An 18,714-nucleotide genomic window follows, 5' to 3' on the forward strand; every position below is an offset into this window, starting at 1 on the left:
GGTGCATGACTGTCTGGAACAGAAATACTTCCTGAGGTCAGAGGTACTGGTGCAGGAAACGATGTTGATGGTTTTTGCAAACTTGTGTTTGCAGCTACACCAGTAACTGTATCCACCAAAATGGAATTCTGGACCAAAGATGAACCAAGAAGCGAGTTCTCAGATACCTGTCCATCACCTTTAGGTTTCCTAGCTGCCTGATTAGCCTAAGCAAAAAAGAAAGAAGTGAGAAAACACAGTTTAGGATACTTGTACAGTCCATCTGAATTTAGCCCAGAGATGAGAATAAAAGCTGGTGCAAGGTTTCACCACCTCCTAACCCAGACACAGGAAGGAAGAGCAAGTACAGCATAACTAAACTTTTTCCCCTGGTTCATAATTCTCCTAGAAGTTTCTCTCTGCTTGCTAGACACTACAGGAAAGTTTCTTACCCGCCAATTTCTAATTCTCTTGAGCCTGCTAGGTGTTTTCTCCAGTATTTGCAGAAACTCATGAGTTAACTCTGAATAAGAAAAAGAAAAGCCATTTTTACATCTGAGTCTGTTATAAACAAGTAAAACTTAGCCTAAGGTTGTACAGTTTTTGCAGTAGATACTACAGTCTGTGCATGAGCTGAATTAAAACTTTAATAAATTGTTAGGCAAGTGTGGAACAGAAAAGTTTACAGTATTCCACTGGGACAGACTTCTGACAACTACACACATTGTGAAAAACAGGTTTAACTATAATATTTTGGTTTTACTCTTGCACAACCTGGATCTGTTAGACCAAAAACTATAAAAACAACCGTTTCTAAAATAACATACTTGCCATTCAGCCTGTACACATTCTGTATGGAGTTAAGTTTCCTTGAAAGTATAAATTTCTAAGTCACTGTTTCAGTCATTCCATCAAACTTCAGGAACAACCAGTATCAGCTCTGTACAAACCACAGCCATCAGATCTTTGGAAGGACTCTGTTTTAAACAGCAGCTTTGAAATAATTTGTGTTCAAGGTGGAGTAGCTGGCTGTGTTAATAAAACAAAGATCTTTACAATTAGAATGCCCACAGGAAAGTACACATCTCCATGCACATCAGCTGCAAATAAAAATACTTTTCATTGAGACTTAATTCTAGGCATAAGCTAAAAATAACTGGGTACAGTCAGAATTTGAATGCAAAAATACATCTTTTACAGGTCTGGAAGAACTGGCTTCTCCAGAATTCCACAAGTAAGTTATAACCTAAGCTGCTCCCAAGTGCAAATCTACCTCAGCTCTTTGGTCCATCTGGGTCTGTTAAACACCCCAGCTCCATAAATGCCTGAAGCATTAAGTGATGTTCACAAGGAGCTCACAGCATTCCCCTGGGGGATTTTACAGATCCACACAATGTGTGTTTACCAAAGGCACAAACCCACAGCCAGGTGGGAAGGCAGCAGGGTGGTGTTTGGAACTGCAGCTACAGCTTAAAGAAGCCTGCCAAGACAGAGATGTTTGAACCTGCACTTTGAAGCTCACTCAGGTTCTGTGCTTCACATGACATCTACTCAATTTCTCACTTTCAAACCCTCCCTCCCCAGAGTGCCATTAAGGAAGAACAGCTCAGCAGAGGATAACAGCAGGCACAGAGAGTCAATGCTGGGCCATCTGAAACCTGGAGAACTCCACCACTGCTGTGAAACAAATGTTTCACTGCAGGACCAACAAAGTCCAACACACAGATCTGCAAGCCCCAGGAGCTCCCACCTCCTCTACAGCAGCACACCTGGCCCTCAAATTCAGACTCCACTGTAGTAAATATGAACTTGAAAGACAGCAAACTTCTAGGTGTAGGGTGTTGTAGGCATATGCTTTCCTCTTACCAGAGTCTGAGATCCCACAAGCTACACCAAACTGTTAACACAGAACTGCCTTCATAAACATGGCAATTTTATGTACAGCCTGATGGACACAGTCACTGGAACAACACTGAGGTACCTGAAACAATCAGGACTGCATGAATTGCACGGACAGATTTCCATCTCTGTCTTGGTTCTGAAAAGCATTTAAAAGCAGGATTCTATCCTCCACCTGCAAAAGGTATGTGGACACCCCAGCCAACCCAAGTTTGACTTCTGAAGTTCTCCTCACTCCTATCCCTTTCTTTCACTGAAGATACAGCACATGAAGTCAGTGAGACTTAACTTCAGCTGAATGCTCTCACTACATAGTACGCTCCATCCTTACCATGAATAAACCCTTGAATTTCAAAGTGAGACAGGAGCACGACTTACCATCTAGTAGTTCTAGAGTAACTGAAGGATCTACATATTCCCACCAGTGTTTCCCATCAGTTGATACTGGAATCTCCCAGTTGGACCACTTGCAGGCCAAGTGAATGCACACACAAGCTATCACTGTGGGCTTGTACTGAAGACAGAATGTGGTAAGGTGAAGGCTGTTGCACACATTTCGTAATGAGGAACCAAAGGAAATCAAACATGTAAAACAGAAAACCCAAACAAATCAACCATTAACATACAGAATGAGACAGCTTGTCAATCACTAGCAGTTAAACATTTTGTTGAATAAGTTCATAAGATATCCTACTGCCCTAAGAAAACAAAGGGCGGGGCATTTATCTGGTAGAAAAGTTTAATTTGGTTTTGCTATCAAAAGCCTGAACAACAGTAAATAAATTTACCAATTATTGTCCTGTACTTAAGTACTAAAAAAGGGCAGTATAATACGGTGAATTAAATTCTGCAGTCTAATGCATAGAGCTAATTGTGCAGTCTCTGAATGAGACAATCAGAAGGTCCCCAGCAGTTCTACAGCAGCCAGGTGAGTTATCTGTGGGCTTTGCTTTCATCAGGCTTGGATTTGTGACATTTGTGATGTCCTCAGCTTCCAGCACCACAAACACATTGGTTCACTTTCACTTCTTTAGCATAACTTCTCTTAACAGCTGCTTAAGTATAGTATCTTGCCCATCAAGGAACCACCAGGAGTTATTTATTTTGAACAGTTCTAATAACCAGCAGATACTGTTTAAAAACTCTATCTACACATAATGTAATTCTCTTAAATAAAGGTTAAAGTAGTTTTGCAAGAGGCAAATTGAAGTATTCAAGACTAAAGTCTGCTCTCTTAATTCTTTCTATGACAGGCTATTTCTACAAAACACCCACTAGGAATCCTAGGACTATAAATTTATCTAAGTACTTAAGTTTTAAAACTATATATTAAGATTAAAGAGCTGTTTCTAAAAGAAATAACATTGGGCTAGTACTAGTCTATCTAAAAAGAAAAATCAGCTAGTTGAAAATATCTTAGGCCCACGAGAATTTTATAAGTTAAGACTGAATCAATATACTTAAAGTTAAGAGAAAACTGCCATTAACTACAAGTGTAAACTAAAAATAGTTTTGTACTTACCAAGATGCTCGGATTTCTAGGTTAAGTTTATCTCTTTGTAATCTTTAGCTGCTATTCAGGCTACCAATTTTAGACTTATGCACTCACAATCGAGAAAAAGTCATCAGAAAGCACCACTACACTTCTCATTGTGCATTTAAGCCCTTTGTGCCGTCAGGCCCTTGTCCAATACACCGCACTGCAGGCAGGGAGGTACCACCACGGGAGGTGGCCCAGTCCCCCACTGCAACAAGGGTAAGACACATCAGGGGGCCCTGCAGTAAAGGAAGCTATAGTGTGCTACAACAGTGCAACAAAGAGGTTCAGGATAACAACCTGTTGGTAGCCATGAAATAGGATGTCTGTGCCAAATCCTTGCTTGCTGTAAGAAAAGAAAAACAAGAGAGATTAAAGATCTGCACTAATTTGTCATGTTCATTCCAAAATTCAAGCAGTTTTACCTTCCAAAAATCACTGTTGGGTATTTCTAAAGTACTGATCTGGCTTTAGCTAACTAGCCTTTAAAATAATCTTTTCTGAGACAGAGAAGACTGAGACACACTCAGTATGGGAGCTGGACTTGTCATTCCCTCAGTGCCCCTCCCTCCCCCTGCACAGCCCACAGCACAGCTCCCCTCCAACAGCTGCCAGGTGAGCACTCTCCTCTGGGAAGCACTGCTTCCCCACCCTCACCTGCAGGGATCCCTGCTTGGAGCTGGGAGTGCAGCAGGCAGCCAGTCCCAGCCAATTCACAGCACAGTGCTCCATCTGCTCTTGGAGCAGGCCATGGCAGGGCACCCTCCCACCTCCCCAGAAACAGCCACACCTCTCTCCCAAAGCCCAGGAACACAGCCAGCCCCCAAGCCACGTGGGAAAAAAATCAGTTTTCTGCTCCTTCTAATTAAGAGCACTGTAGTCATAACATTTTGCTCCATATTTGTTAAATCTATGGCAAGGCTTCGACAGGAAACAGACAAATTCATTTGAGTTAGTCAGAAAAAAATACTGAAACAAACCACAGGACTGCAACATGCCAGGAATGAAAAACTGACTTGGGCTGTTACAGCCACAGAGTGCTGACCCCTAGAGTGACTCCCCAATGCTCCTCACTCAGGTAAGAGAACTTACTGTAACATGCATTTAATGGAATAGCTGGGCACAAGGGGTTTAACCGCAGATTGAATGCAGCCTTCATTGAATTCTTACTTTGACACTATCACTTGAAATCAGTGCTACCTGCAGAAAGCGTAGTGTTGAATTTTATGTCAAAGGGAATACTGTTAAACTTTTATTTTAATAATATTTCTAGAAAGTTTGAGAAATACTACAGTGGCTTTTAAATTTAGTTTTTAAAAAGCATATTAAAATGTGATTTAACTCAACTTCTGATAATTGCCAAGGAATAAAATTCAGATTTGTTTTTATGCTACACAGCCAGGAAGTGCCATAATCTAAGAAGAATGTGGAAGTTGCAAGGTAACAGGATCTGTTCCTACACACAAATTCTACTAATCCATAATAATCAGAAGGTGAACTGACAATGTGTTATGCCATAATATTTAGTTTGCATGCTGTAATGGTAATTGCATGCCAAAAAACCAAGCAGTTCAACCTCTTCCTCCCATCTAAAAAGAAGGTGGAATCACAAAAAAAAAAAAAAAAAGGAAAAAGTAAAATGAGATTGTCATAACAAATAAAAATACACAATGGTTGAGTAAGACTGAAATTGATGTCTTGCTCTTCATTTTTCATCAAAGCAATACCTAAAGGATCTTCAATGATTTATATATTCTATAAAGTTACATGTTTGAATTAAGGGAGCAAGACCAAGAAGCATTTCTACTCTCACTGAAATGTCCCTTCTGGACAAGGAAGAAAAGCAGATGCCAGAAAACTTCTATTTAACATCAGCTTGAAAGATGAGTAAATCATAACACATACCTGGAAGAAAAGAATCACATCTTGAAACACACACTTTAGCCTCAATCAAAAATCACTCTGCTAAATGCCTTACCTATACTAAAAGCAGTATGATTCTGTTTCAATTTACTTACAGCTAAATAATAATCATTGCCAAAACCAGCAAGAAACTTCAGCTCACAACTAAAGCCTTTGATAACACAAAGCACAACTGAAAATATCCGTCCCAAACTCTTCTATGTAGGGCAGCTTTGGTTTAGCAGAATCCATCAATGAAATTAAATCTAATGAATTTTGGTTCCTGTATTTTGGTGATTTATTTCCATTATAGTAGTGGAAAGTGCATCTCCAAAATTTAAATCATCTTGAAGCAAGGGCTAAAACAAGCCAGCAGAGCTGCTCTTACAACTCACAAGCCACAGGACCAATGGCTATGACACCAGCCATGAATGACCAGTTTTAGATTTTAGCATTCAGGAGTGATTTCAAACATCCATCCTGTCTCACTGCTGCAGAAGCAGCCATAAGACAGGGATTAGTGAAATAGTCATCAATATTTGGAAACAGGACTTGCTGTCTGACACCTTCTGAGAGGCTGTGTCCAAGGAACTGCCAACTGGAAACCAAAATGCTTTTTACTGGGCACAGCACTCAATTCACTGCTTGCAGTTCCAAGATACCTGAGTCTTTTCTTCAACACAGCTTATCTTGGATCTTGGGATGCTCATGAAAATGTGACTGCCAAGTCCCCATTAGGAGCTGGTAACTGGCTATGCCTGGACCCTGACAATCTGTGAGCATTCCCCAGAAAGAGGAGATTGCAGATAAGCCAGTCAGCATCAGAAGAGAGAAGCTTGCTGAAGTCCTTCTGGCAAAAGCAAAAAGCCCCAGGTTCTGAACAGAGGGATGCTGGAAGGTGCCTGTTGTATCAGGAAAGGGCTGGAGGAGGCCATGGTGTAGGCATTCAGGTCTGAGCAGTCCTGGTGGCTTTATTTCTTGAAAGTATTTAAGGCTTGGGAACAGGCCCACAAAAACCTGGGGTCAAAGTTCAGAATGGGAAGGCCGCCTGTAGCAAGTGCTGGAGTGCAGCTGGTGTTTCACATCTTTCCACACCTTTAAGATTCAAATTTTCGTCATGAAAATACCCTCTGAAAAAGCTGATGCATTTTCACCTTGTCTTCTGCTGATTTTGTCTTTCTCAGCCTGATTTAAGCAATGGCATCTGCTCACAGATACTATGGGATATTTGAAGGATTTGACAGTGCAATTTTCAGAACAGATTAGTAAGGATCATGGGTGTTCGAGATACCTGATAACCTGCAGAGCAGCGAGAACAATCCTAGAAATCCTTGAGATCTCATCTTCAGTTCCAAAAGGTTGTGTTCCAACAGAGAAAGGAGTGACTGAAGACTTCCCAAGATGGAGATGAGGATACAGATTCCAAGTTTCACCAGAAGCAGGCTGAGAACAGACTGATTTTGCACCAGTGTAAGAGGACCATGCCACAATCTTGGCACCAGGGCAGTTCCACTGCTGATCATTCAGCTAGTGTTGAAGGCAGCAAGGGCCAAAACCAGGACAGTTTTTGGTGTTTTGGTGGGGTTGTTTTTCCCCTTTTCTTTTTTCCTTTCTTCTCTTCACTACTGGAGCATTCTTGGAATGGACACTGAAGCTCGCTGACAGGCCCTCACATATCCACTGCCTTCAGATTCCTTAGACCTGTGGGATCCTAAGGAATGATGGTCCTGTCTCCTCTTCTCAGTCTCTTGACACTGAGGAAGAATGGTGCAGAAAAAATACTAAGCCCACACCATTTTCCTTGTCTGCTATACTGACCAAACTGCAAAGATGGAATAATTTCATTAACCCATGAGTCTCTGAATGCTAGAAGGAGTAACTAGGTATTGTATGCCTGAACACCATGAATCATTATCTACATATCCAGTCACTCCTTCTCTGCAATGATCTGTGTTGTCTAGTAACACCGTCAAAAAGGCTTTCAATTTTAGAGAAGAATTAATTTTTTCTTTAGTTGTATGTTGAAGCAATTATATTTATTTGCACCAACTCCCACTCATCTTCAGCTTCCAGCAATTCATTCTGGTGCGCCACTGCCAGACTAGACAGTCTTCTGACAAAGGACTTGGTTGAGTTTTTTGAGCATCATCAAACACAACCTGGGTTTTTATTTTTTCATTTTGTTTTTAAAGGGGAGAGCTTACAGCTTAATAATGGGTAACAGTGACTGCATAAAACAAATTACCCTGGGTGCAAGACAGCAAAAATTGATGGAGAGAATCAGCCATCCTCTGAGGCACTGCAGTTTAGCCAGCCAAAGGGCCCTTTCCCACCACCTGACAAGGCAGGGCACAAACCCTAAGCCAGATCCTGAAGCACACTTGCAGACCTCAGCTAACATTGCTGCTTCCTTTTTGATAGTCAGAAATGACATTCCTCCCTTCCTCCTCTCTATAAACATGCAGTTGGAAGTTTTAATCGTAACAGGCTTGGGTAAGTTAATCATCTTTATTCAGAAAAGGTATCTCTGCCTTCTGAAAAGGTGGTTTTTTTGTCCAAGATGACGTTACCAGAAGTGGATGAAGTAACCTTGGATTTCTTTAACTTCTCAGTCAATCCCTTTAGCACTAAAGGTTTAACACTGAAAAATCTCAGGCATATTTTAAAAGCTTCAGGACTCAGATATCTGAGTGTTACATCTACTGACCTTGAAAACCCATCCTTTCCAATAAATAAATGTTCAGGGACAGAAAACTAAACTCCTACCGCTGTGTCTTTGAAGTTAATCACAGTGCCCATGGGCCCATCTCCCTGTCCTCTCAACACATAAAACCAATGTTCCATGGCAGTTATTCTGTCCTTGCCTGTCTTGCATGCATGACTTCAAATCTCATGCCTGATGTTTTAAATGAATTAATTAGTTTCCTTTTTCTTATTTTGATATGAGGTACTCAAATCTTGTGTTCACAGTCTACACCACTCCTAGGGACATGCTCCCAAGGATTCCAACTACACACACACTAAGGAGCACACGTCTTACAGTGAGCAGGTTTTTGAACATCAGAGACATTACATTCACTGTGCACCAGTCCTTGAGCTACATTGATTTTCAGCCCTCACTGAAGTCTTCAGATTCCAAGGCTTGATATCACTTTAGACTTCTAAGTATTTTTTCAAGTCTTCTGATATTAAATACTAGTTTAAAGATGTCAAATTAAAAAATTCACAGTATCTTCAAAGTATGAACTTTGTCAGTACAAAAAAATTAGCTTACAAAACACAAAGGGAAAGGCTGAACTGCTTTAGAGGGGTATCTGCCCTTGATGAAAGGCTATCCAGTTTGTGTAGCAGTGTGCCTGTAGGCTTGAGTGACACACTCTGATGTGGAAATCCTGAGGCAATACAACATTCCCCCACCCCTCCCCACAGCCCCAGACACCAAACAGAAGCACAGGGGCTCCCCAAGAGAGTAAAACGTGCTCACATTTACAGTGACCAACAGCTAAGAAAAGCCAAAACAAAACCCTACAGAGCAGCTGGTGCAGACTACTGAGAGTTCAGGTGCGACTGGACTCGTGCACCAAGTCACAACCAAATCTGGGCAGAAAGCAGAGAATCATTATCTTACAGCAAGGAGAGCAATGAAACTACTTTAAATGCAACTAAGTTACAGCAGCAGCCCTACTCAGTGTCCAAAGACACTCACCAGGAAGCTACAGCACATAAGAGACACCCTTCTTTAAAAGAACAACATTAATTCCAGAGTTACTACAAACCAAATCTAGTTAACAGGGTCAGGCTGTAACTAAATTTTATACATTTAATAGAGGGAGAAGAAAAAACACCAAAAACTTAGAAGAACTTATGCATTTTTCACTGCAAAACCAGCTAATGACTAGAGACTAACAACCATGGTCTAATAATTTCAAAACACTTTTTACTTAAGAAACATAATTGAAGTGAAAAGCTTATTTTAGATGCTTTCACAACTGAAACTTAGTTTTTTTATCCTACATCTTATAAGAGGGTGTTTTAATCTTTTTTTAAAGCTCCAAGAGAAACCAATTCAAGAATTAAAGAAGATGTGCCAAAATGCCACAAAAAATATAGAGAACAAAACAGGTTTCTAGCCTGTCAGATTAATGAGCTGCAGACAAGTTACAGGATATGTTTAACTAAAGGTTTGGGGTTTTGTGCTGCCATCCAAAACAGTAAGGACACACTGCTACAGAAAAACAATTAGTCACACCTATTTGCATGTGACAGCAGACTTGCTATGCGCTCCCCATCCCTCAGTCCATTACCTGAAAAGATTTGCTAAGACAAAAAGCTGGCATTAGCCATCAATTGGCAAAACTACTTCAGAGTGAAAATCATCAGCTCAGAACCATACTATGGACCTGGCCAATCAGTCTGCAACTGCTGACTGCTTCTGGCATTCCAAAACACATGGAACTGTTAAAAACAAAGCTAATAAGAAAACAAAAAAAAATTATGAAGGACAAAAGACTGGACTCTGTGACTCTCTAAAGGTAAATATCAAACTTTTAATAATTAATTTTAAACATACTCTTTGGATAACATAGTTGGTGAAAAATCATGTTAGACAAATAACATTACTTTCAAATTTTACAAGAAAGGTAAAAAAGGACTTACAGAAGTGGTTAAAAGTCACTGACCTCTCACTAACTGTGTACATTTCACAACATCTGTGTGTGGATGTTCAATGGTAATCTCAAAACCTGGGGAGTTACAAATACATTTTAGAATTATACATTTGCATCTGTAAAATAAAAAGCAAACCCCTTATGTTTCCCCACAGATCTAAAATATTTGCTAAAACTTTGCACTGCAGACTAAATAACACTATTTAAGTGCCTTTTATTCTTTATCTTTTCATATTTTTGAATGACAGATGGTAAAGTCACTTTGTAATCCATTACTAAAACATTCCTCCAGTAATGTCAAATCCTGTACACACATAACCTGGGAAATTACGATCTTTTTAAAGCGGAATATATCTGAACAACTTCTAGCAAGTTACTAAGTCAGTAAAAACTGTACTGCAAACAAAATGGTGTGCATGTATACTTTTATTAATTGATTTCTAGCACTTGAACATATTGCACGTATGAAATTAGAAATTAAATCAATTCGTAGATCCGTGACTTAAGAAACCCTTCTTGATTTATGACACTGTTTTAAGAACTAGGTCACTACTGTGAGCTGTTTTTTTTTAACAATACCCCAAGTGGTATTTAAGAATATCTGAGCAAGCCAGTGTTCTCAAGCCTCTGGCTGTAATTGTCTCTATGGTATTTTAGTCAGAACAGTGTCTTGACAAAACATTCCACTTCAAATTTTCAAATGGAATCATCTGAATCCATTAAATGGCTACTCTACAACTTGTTTTCTTCAGAGTCAGCACCTGCTGAAATACATAATGGAAAGGCAGAATAGGGAAGAGCACTGGGTACAAATATCTTTCCAACTGCTTCAGGACATGCACAGCCAGCCTACTACACCAAGCTACCTTATGGGAAGAAATGTCAATGTAATTACTACTTGGAGTAAAATTTATTTGGAAGCCTACACATTTCTACCTCAAACTGTCAGAAACATCTCTTTCACACGTACAGACACACTTTTCCTCTTCACAGTGAACACAGCAGAACTGCTAACACAAAACTAAATTCAGAAGTTATGCAGGAAAACAGTTAAATTCTAGTGTACCAATAGCACATCAAAAATCCAAATTATTTGGGTCCCACTAGCTCGTCATGGCAAGCTGGCTGCACAGGAGGTATTTAGAAAGACATACCTAAAGTTTGAAGCATTATTGTTTCAAGTATAACCAGCTCTTGGGCTTGTTGAAGGTATGCCTGAAACAAACAAGCAGACAGGTGAAGACACAGCAATGAGAACTTCACTCACACACTGCCTCAGTGGTACAGCACTGGCAACACAGGACACAGCACCAGTACCCAGGCCAGTGAGCACCGACAACTCACAACGCTTCACACCGGGGTTACTCTCCTCCACCAGTACACACACTGCTACAAATTCAGCTCCACCTGCCTGCCTTTCACAAGATTAACTTAGTCTGGATCTCAGACAATCTATTCCAGCAAAGCATTTTTGGGAGGTCAGGTGGGTGCTGTAAGAATTTCAAGATGGAGCAATCTCTTCAAGTTTCACAACAAATAAGTGAGTCTTTAAGAAACTGCATTAAGTGACAGAAAGACTTAAATGGTACAAAAACAAAGGCTTTTCTTCCTAAGCTGCAGAGAGCAATATTCCAGTAAGACAATGTAACAAATCATTAGATGAAATGACATCTTTCAAACCATGTATCTTTGAAACCATAACTTCCACCTACATCACTCTTTGTATCCAGCTGTGGCTCTTGAGGATGAAGACAGGCATTTGCTACTTTAATAACATGTTCAAGTTTCCGTGGCTGTTCTTCCACTTTTGCAGCCAAAAACAATGCCGTGGGAGACATTATCTGAAGAAGAAAAACATGTGTATTTTTTAACTTTTTACAAGCAGGACTTGAATTTTTGTGGAGTCTAAACTAGCACAGAAAAGCTTTAAGAAGTTGGATTTGTGTTTTTTTTTTTCCAGTTTTGAAGTCATGCAAGGCAACAAAAATATAACTAGTCATGTTTTATTTTGTAACTGATGCAATCCTCTCAGCAGCACAGGGAAGGAGTAGCATAATGTTAAATTACATTTGTAAGTAAAATGTCTGAGGTCAAACTAATTCTAGTTCAACATGAAATATTTTGGCCCAGAAGACTTAGTCACAGTAGAACAGGCTGTTTCAAGTTAAATATACCTCATGAGAAAGTTCATCCAATTTCTTGCACAGAGCGAGTCACTACACCATCTTTTCAGTAAAACAGCTTATCACAAGTTCTGGTAGCATTTAATTCTCCCAAAGAGTGAGAAACTTTGCAGAGAACTTTAATAAAAACAGCTTGTTAAATAAACATACGTTCTACAAGTACAAGAAACTTTATATATACACATATATTCTTAGAAACTTTACTATATGCCCAGCAGTATCTGGAGAACAAAGCATAAGGATTTGTAAAACACCAGTTCTATCAATGTTAGTAAAGACTACATACTATATTTAAAGATGAAAATTTACATGAAACTCTAGGTGTCATAGGGTGGCAGTTCAGTATCACCTAAGAGTTAGCTGTGAAGTAGAATTTTGGTACCTGCTGTCAGCTACAGTGACTGATGTGTGCAGACAGAACACAGCAAACCACCAACCACTGATGAATTAGGTTCTCTTTGCATGCAAAAGCTGCCCATGTTAACCAGGAATTAAAATGGTACTAGAAATCATCTAGACATGGTGCAAGTATTGGATTTCTCATTCAATGTCCAAACAAAACTAGGCTAAATAGGAGGCATAGCACCTCTAAAGTCAGATTTGCTTTTTTTTTGCCAGTAAGCAGCCCCTTTTGATGCCAAAATGAAACATTTGGTATAAAAATTTACAATATATGCAAAACTGCAACAAACTAATTAAACATTTAAAGGATTAAATTTCAGAAGCTTTCAAATGTACTGAGAGTACTTTTTTGCATCCTTAAATCACTTTGAAATGTCTGCTTGGATCTTAAGTAAAACTTTCAAGTTGGCAGACTTGAAAATTGGTAAGGCAATACCCTTTGATGAGTAGAAGTGTGCCATGAGAAATCTCAGTCTATAAAAACTAACCACCCCAAACAAGTCACAGGGAGCAAATTCTTTTACAAGGGAGACAAGAACCCCTGTTTTCTTTTTAAGAATCTTGTAACCTAAGCCTGATGAACAAATGAAATAAAAACCCAAGGTGAAGTGTTGCTGAACAAGGCCATATTAGCACTGTCATTTAATACTTCTGATGATTCTGTAGAAGTTCCTATCCCCATTGCTTGAAGTAATGATTTAAAATTCTGGAAGGAATTTCCTTTGCCAAGGACATACGACTTGAAATGTGTCTCACACTGGGAGGTAAAACTTTTAAACAGTAAATATGATGGAAACACTTTCTGGAGTTCAGAAAGTGAGAGTATCAACAGCTCTGAAGTGGCAGAAAATGCAGAAGATGTCAGGCAGTGCACACAGGCATAACCCAAGACACACACACGTCATATAAAGGTATTTTACAGAACTCAATTTTCAACAACTGCCATGGCTGAAAATATTTCCATTTCACAGAGGAATTATTTGAACCAAGTCACCAATGACCAGATAATTAAACCATCAGCAAATTCTCACTCACTGTTACTCTGTGTCTGACTGCACCAAAGTTCTACTTCTTTCCAAAAAAGCACAATCAGGCTGACTTCAGGATCTCTTCTGGTTTACTGAAGCGGATCAGATCTGGCCAAGAAGTCTACACACAATTCCTGATCTCCAAGACTTTACACAAAACACAGCTCTGGAGGCTGATTAACTCAAGCTGATTAACTGTCATATAACTCTGGTTCATCAGAAATCTATGTACAGCCCAATTAACTATTTCCTTCAAAAAGAAGTGTTGGCTTCTGGCCAAAGAATTTCAGGTCTTTATCCTATCTAGGGCAAGGGTTCTCACTCTCAGTTTAGAGTAGGCCATTATTTTTAGTTCCCTTGGTATTGATTCAGAAAAATAGACATCCTAGTAAAATTCCAGACTTGGCACAAATGTAGTCTTCAGTGAACACACCCTGCTAAGTGTCTAACTGGCAAAGTTACTCAAATGCTTTCATTCATTTCTAATTACCAAAAATGGCAAAAAAACCCAAGCAAAGTAGAACAAAAAAAGCACAATTAAAGAAACATATTTGACAAAGCAATAGTGTATTTCCTATATATAAATATCTTAATTTTATATCAATCAAAATAACTTAGAGTAATTATATACTATGCATCCCTAATAGTCTTTGAGAAATCTTCAGAACACATGTGATATATGACATTAAATCCCACTTTATTACTAGCCAAGTCTCACAGAAATAGAAAAAATCCCCAAAACATAAGAGCCTTGTTTACACAACCCAAAAGCACTATACAGCAAGTTTCACTGGGAACTGTGGTACAAGCCCTTTTTCACTTAAAAAGTAAAAGGCAGTGTAATGACAAAGGCACTCAAAAAAAGCTCAGAACACATCAGCAGCATGCATGTAGTTTTCTGAGATCTCCCTCTCCCCTCCAATGCCAATATTAGTATGTTTTTAGACTGATACAGTTTAGCCTAAGACATAAAGTGCTTACAGTCTATGAGACGGTTTTCAAGTTTGAACACAAAGAGCTGTGAAGAATTTTTATTATTATAACCAGGAGCTCACATTGCATAAAAGCAGCAAATATGTTAAATTGCACTATTAAAACCAGAACTGAAGTACCCAAAACAGCCTCACTAGAGCTTGAAGCGTATTATGAAAGTTTCAAGAACTTTGCAAAACTGCAAAGTCAACTGTTTAATACTGTGATTTGGACAGGGCACAAGGAAGGGAATGCAGAGGACTGGAAACAAAACAGCCTCCACACAACTCACCTACCTTGCACTTGAAGGAAAACAATTCCTCATACAGCCTTCTGTAGGCTCTTCACTAAGCTCCACCGTATGTCACAAAAACCCCTTCACATCATCAAGACTATTTTCAACTGGCTGGCTGGTATTCCACATGGCATTTCTAAGGATTATATTTAAAAACTACAGCTCCCATTTGGGCGCCTTACCTCTCACTGCCAGCATATGAAGGATTTCCCCCCCCTTTCTGCTCTTCAAATCAGTGTACTGCGGAGTAAGCATCCAAAAGAACTATTTGCTATATAACAACGTAACACACAAGTTACATTGAAACAGTATTTGCAGAAGAATTTTAATTTTGAAGATATTTTAAAGTATAATAGTGAGGCTAGTACTCCCTATTAAAAGCCAGCAAGCTCCCTCCCCATCCCAATATTAGCACAGACTAACTTTATACTCAGCAACCCAAAGTTCCTATGCCCTGGTCAGCAATGTAGAAAGAATAATTTGTGCTGAGGAGATCCAAAGTAGCTCCTGTCATTTGCACAGCCAGGGAAATTAGTAGTCAGGGCATCCAATTCTGCTTCCTAGAATTGGTAAATTTCCATCCTCACTGGGGCACAGCAACCTTGTAGGGACTTTGCCTACCTTGACTGCAACATCCAAACCTCAATACTTTCTTCTTTGTACCTAAATGCAAATACTCAGTAGGTAATCCAGAGCAACTCAAAAGTGACTTGCTAGCTCACAGTAATTTCACAAAAAAGGGGATGTTTGGCCAATAAGCAGTACATATAATACATTCCCAATGAACCAAGACTACATTAACTGGTACATGCCACCCCTGAGGCTCTACAGATTGAAGATACTGTTGGGAATTCTGTTCCCTGTTCACAGATGACTCAAACTCCTGAAAGCCTGTAAAACTGTTTAGCAGTAACTTTTACTAAAGAAAAAGCCCATAAAATTAAGACAACAACTATTCAGCAACTGAGCTTCCATTAGAATCCCTGTTTGTTAACAATTAAGTGCATGTCACATACATGGCATACATGTGTATTTGTGTAACCTGGCAGTTACACATGATGATAAATGTGCAAGTGCTTATTACCAGACTAAAAACATTCATCTACCAATAAAACAAGACAACACAGGCCACATTTTTTCAGCTGAAGATCATAAGGCATTCTGACTAATGGCCATCTAATTTTCTAGCCCCAGCATTCAGATTCCTTCCTGCCATGGATAAACAGCACCACGTGCACACAACAAAAGAAATATTAGATATACTGCATAGGTCTTACCTTTGAAACGGCCAGTACCTTACTATTCCTTTCCAAGGGTTACTTTCTTCTTGCAGAGATGAATACTGTTACATTTTTTAGCTTGCCAAGTACTCTGAAGAGTTGATATTAAGTATTTATTAGAGTTCTCGGCTTTTGCTTTCTCTGCAGAGGACCTAATGGATGGTTTGGGAGTATTTTAAAAGTGACTCCACTCACTGACACCCTCTTTGCCCTACAGAATTGTAAAAAGAAAATGCTCTTGCCCATCAGCACACACACAAAGCCACTCTCTGGCCTTATGTTCATTAAGAATTACAAAAAGGAGTTCAGCAAGAATCAGTACTGCTGAGGTACAACCTGCAGCTCACTTGCCTTTAACTCTGAACATTATTACCTGAGAATTAATTAAACAGTACACTTCCCTCCCCTGTAATAGCTGCAGTTTCCATGGCAGTCTGCCCTTACATAGCTTACTTGTGAATTTTAACATTCATAATTTAACCCAAGCCGTATTTTTCATATAAAGAGCATTACACATTCAAACACTACTGCACTGCCAGTTCCAAGTGACTGTCATTCACCAGCACCCAGTGAAAACCCAAACTCAGCAGCCCAAACTCCTTGCTGCCTAAATCTAGCCCAGATTAGCAGCTGACAGAGCAAGCAGCACTCCAGCAGGTGATATAACAGGTATGTGGGTCTATATATAAACACAGCAGCTCCACACTGAGCCATCTCTCCACCCCAAGCAGCTCTAGTTTATCAAGCCCACAAGCCATTCAACAGAAAACTTTGGATGCCTCACCAGCTCCAGGTTACTGCTACATAGGCAGAACAGCAGCAGGAGGGGAGAAAGAGGAACTTGTAAGGATGAACACACTGCAGTTCTGGTAACAAGCTGCTGGAAACTTGAGTTTAGCTCAGATTTTGCATGAAAAATAACTATATACACTTCTGAAATGTACCTACAAACATATATGTGCTTCCAGCTAAACAGGCACCAAACAAGATGCCCATTTGCTCAGCCAACAATAATGAACAAATTCATGACAGGAAGAAGAGTTGGCTCTCCTTGTACCCCAGTGTGTACCTGCCCCAGCTGCAGATAGGGCAAGGTTTGCAGGAGTCTACTCCTTGGTAGGTAAAAGTCTGCTCTGACCTAGACCTAACATCTGTCTCAATCTGTTTTGTCATTAGAAGATCTAAGAAAACTCATCCTTAACATTTAAACCACCATCACTATTGACTGTTCTTCCTTAAAACAAACAAACCCCAAGAACACCTAGACTATTATATTACTATTATTTTTCCACCTATTGCATCTAGTACTGGACATTCAAAAAAAGAAGCCTGACATTCCCAAGTTATCTCCAGTTCCATACCTGTTCCAATATCCCTCAATAACAGCTAGCATTTTTACTGAAACATTCTGTTCTTAACAACATATTCTGTGTTCAGAGTCAACATATCCAGGTTATTAGACAAAACAAGATTTACCTCAACACATGCAAAATTTTTTCTTATCTAATATGACTTACCACTTAAGATTAGACTAGCTAAAACAATTTACACTGCTTCAGGAACAGCTACATAATCCATATGGATATATACACATTATCATTGTCAGACACACCATGCCAGAACTTCCACTGACTTCACCAAGAAAAATGTGTGTTCCTACACATTAGCCTTTCAAGCTTCAGCACATAAACACCAGCCACATTTGAAATATCTACATGTATTCCTCACACATCTGAAATGTGCTTGCTGATGGTGCCTATTTATTTTTCATTTAGATGTTAGAAGATAAAATCTAAGTGCCACTAGTTAAAGTAATCGAAAGTTGAAAACAAGTATCATTACTGCTTCGAAACCATTGATAAGAAGCTAGAATTCCTAAAAACAAATCACACTTCACACTCCTGCGTAACACTTCTCAGTCAGAACTGCCAGAATTATGGGCATGCTATTACCAAACATAAAATCATACTTACATTTCGATTGAATTTTGTGAAGGAATGATGCATATAAAACCTGTGCATGTAAACAATTGCAGTATTTATGGTAAGCTGAGATCTGGAAGATTAAATGAAGGAAACACTACATATTAAGAAAACTGTCGACAAGACCTGAAAGCGATGCGCTTTCCATATCAATCACTGCTCGCAACATATTGTCTTCAGCCGAAAATGGATTAGAGACGTGACACTTCAGAACTTAACTGATATTAACACACCCTTAACTGATATTAACACGTATCGTTCCCATCTGTTCCGCAGACCATGTGGAGATTCCTACGCCAGGCTCCCCACAGTCACCCACGGAATGAGAACTCCTCAATGGGCGACACACACTGAAACACTCAAGTGCTTTTGTTTTGTTCCAGTTCAACTATTTCAGTCAGGGATTTGAGGGTTTGGCCTTGCTCTGATCGATTTTTTTTCCCCCTTCAAAAAAAATCACATTAAAGAACGGCTAAGGAGTTTTACCGTTTCGGAGAAAACAGCAACTCGGGTTTACTTTAGGAAAGCCCCAAGGAGCGGCTCCGGCCGGCAGCGCGGCGGTGAGGGCAGGTGGGGAGCCGCGTCCCC

At 39.5% G+C, this 18,714-nt stretch overlaps 1 protein-coding gene across 1 annotated transcript in view; it reads right to left on the reverse strand.

The window, feature by feature from the left end:
• The window catches only part of CCNT2 (cyclin T2), a 22,744-nt gene extending 4,299 nt beyond the window's left edge, over positions 1-18,445 (reverse strand). The window contains 9 exon segments of the mRNA XM_031055982.1: positions 1-2; positions 4-206; positions 432-502; positions 2,257-2,420; positions 3,716-3,761; positions 9,997-10,059; positions 11,139-11,199; positions 11,697-11,825; positions 18,118-18,445. The exon segment at positions 1-2 is cut by the window's left edge and continues 4,299 nt beyond it. Of these exon segments, the coding sequence (XP_030911842.1) occupies positions 1-2; positions 4-206; positions 432-502; positions 2,257-2,420; positions 3,716-3,761; positions 9,997-10,059; positions 11,139-11,199; positions 11,697-11,825; positions 18,118-18,165 (787 nt within the window). The 5' untranslated portion in view covers positions 18,166-18,445.
• Positions 18,446-18,714: the final 269 nt, after the last annotated feature.

Source organism: Geospiza fortis, unplaced genomic scaffold (assembly GCF_000277835.1).
Source record: "Geospiza fortis unplaced genomic scaffold, GeoFor_1.0 scaffold112, whole genome shotgun sequence".
Classification (NCBI taxonomy): Eukaryota; Metazoa; Chordata; class Aves; order Passeriformes; family Thraupidae; genus Geospiza; species Geospiza fortis.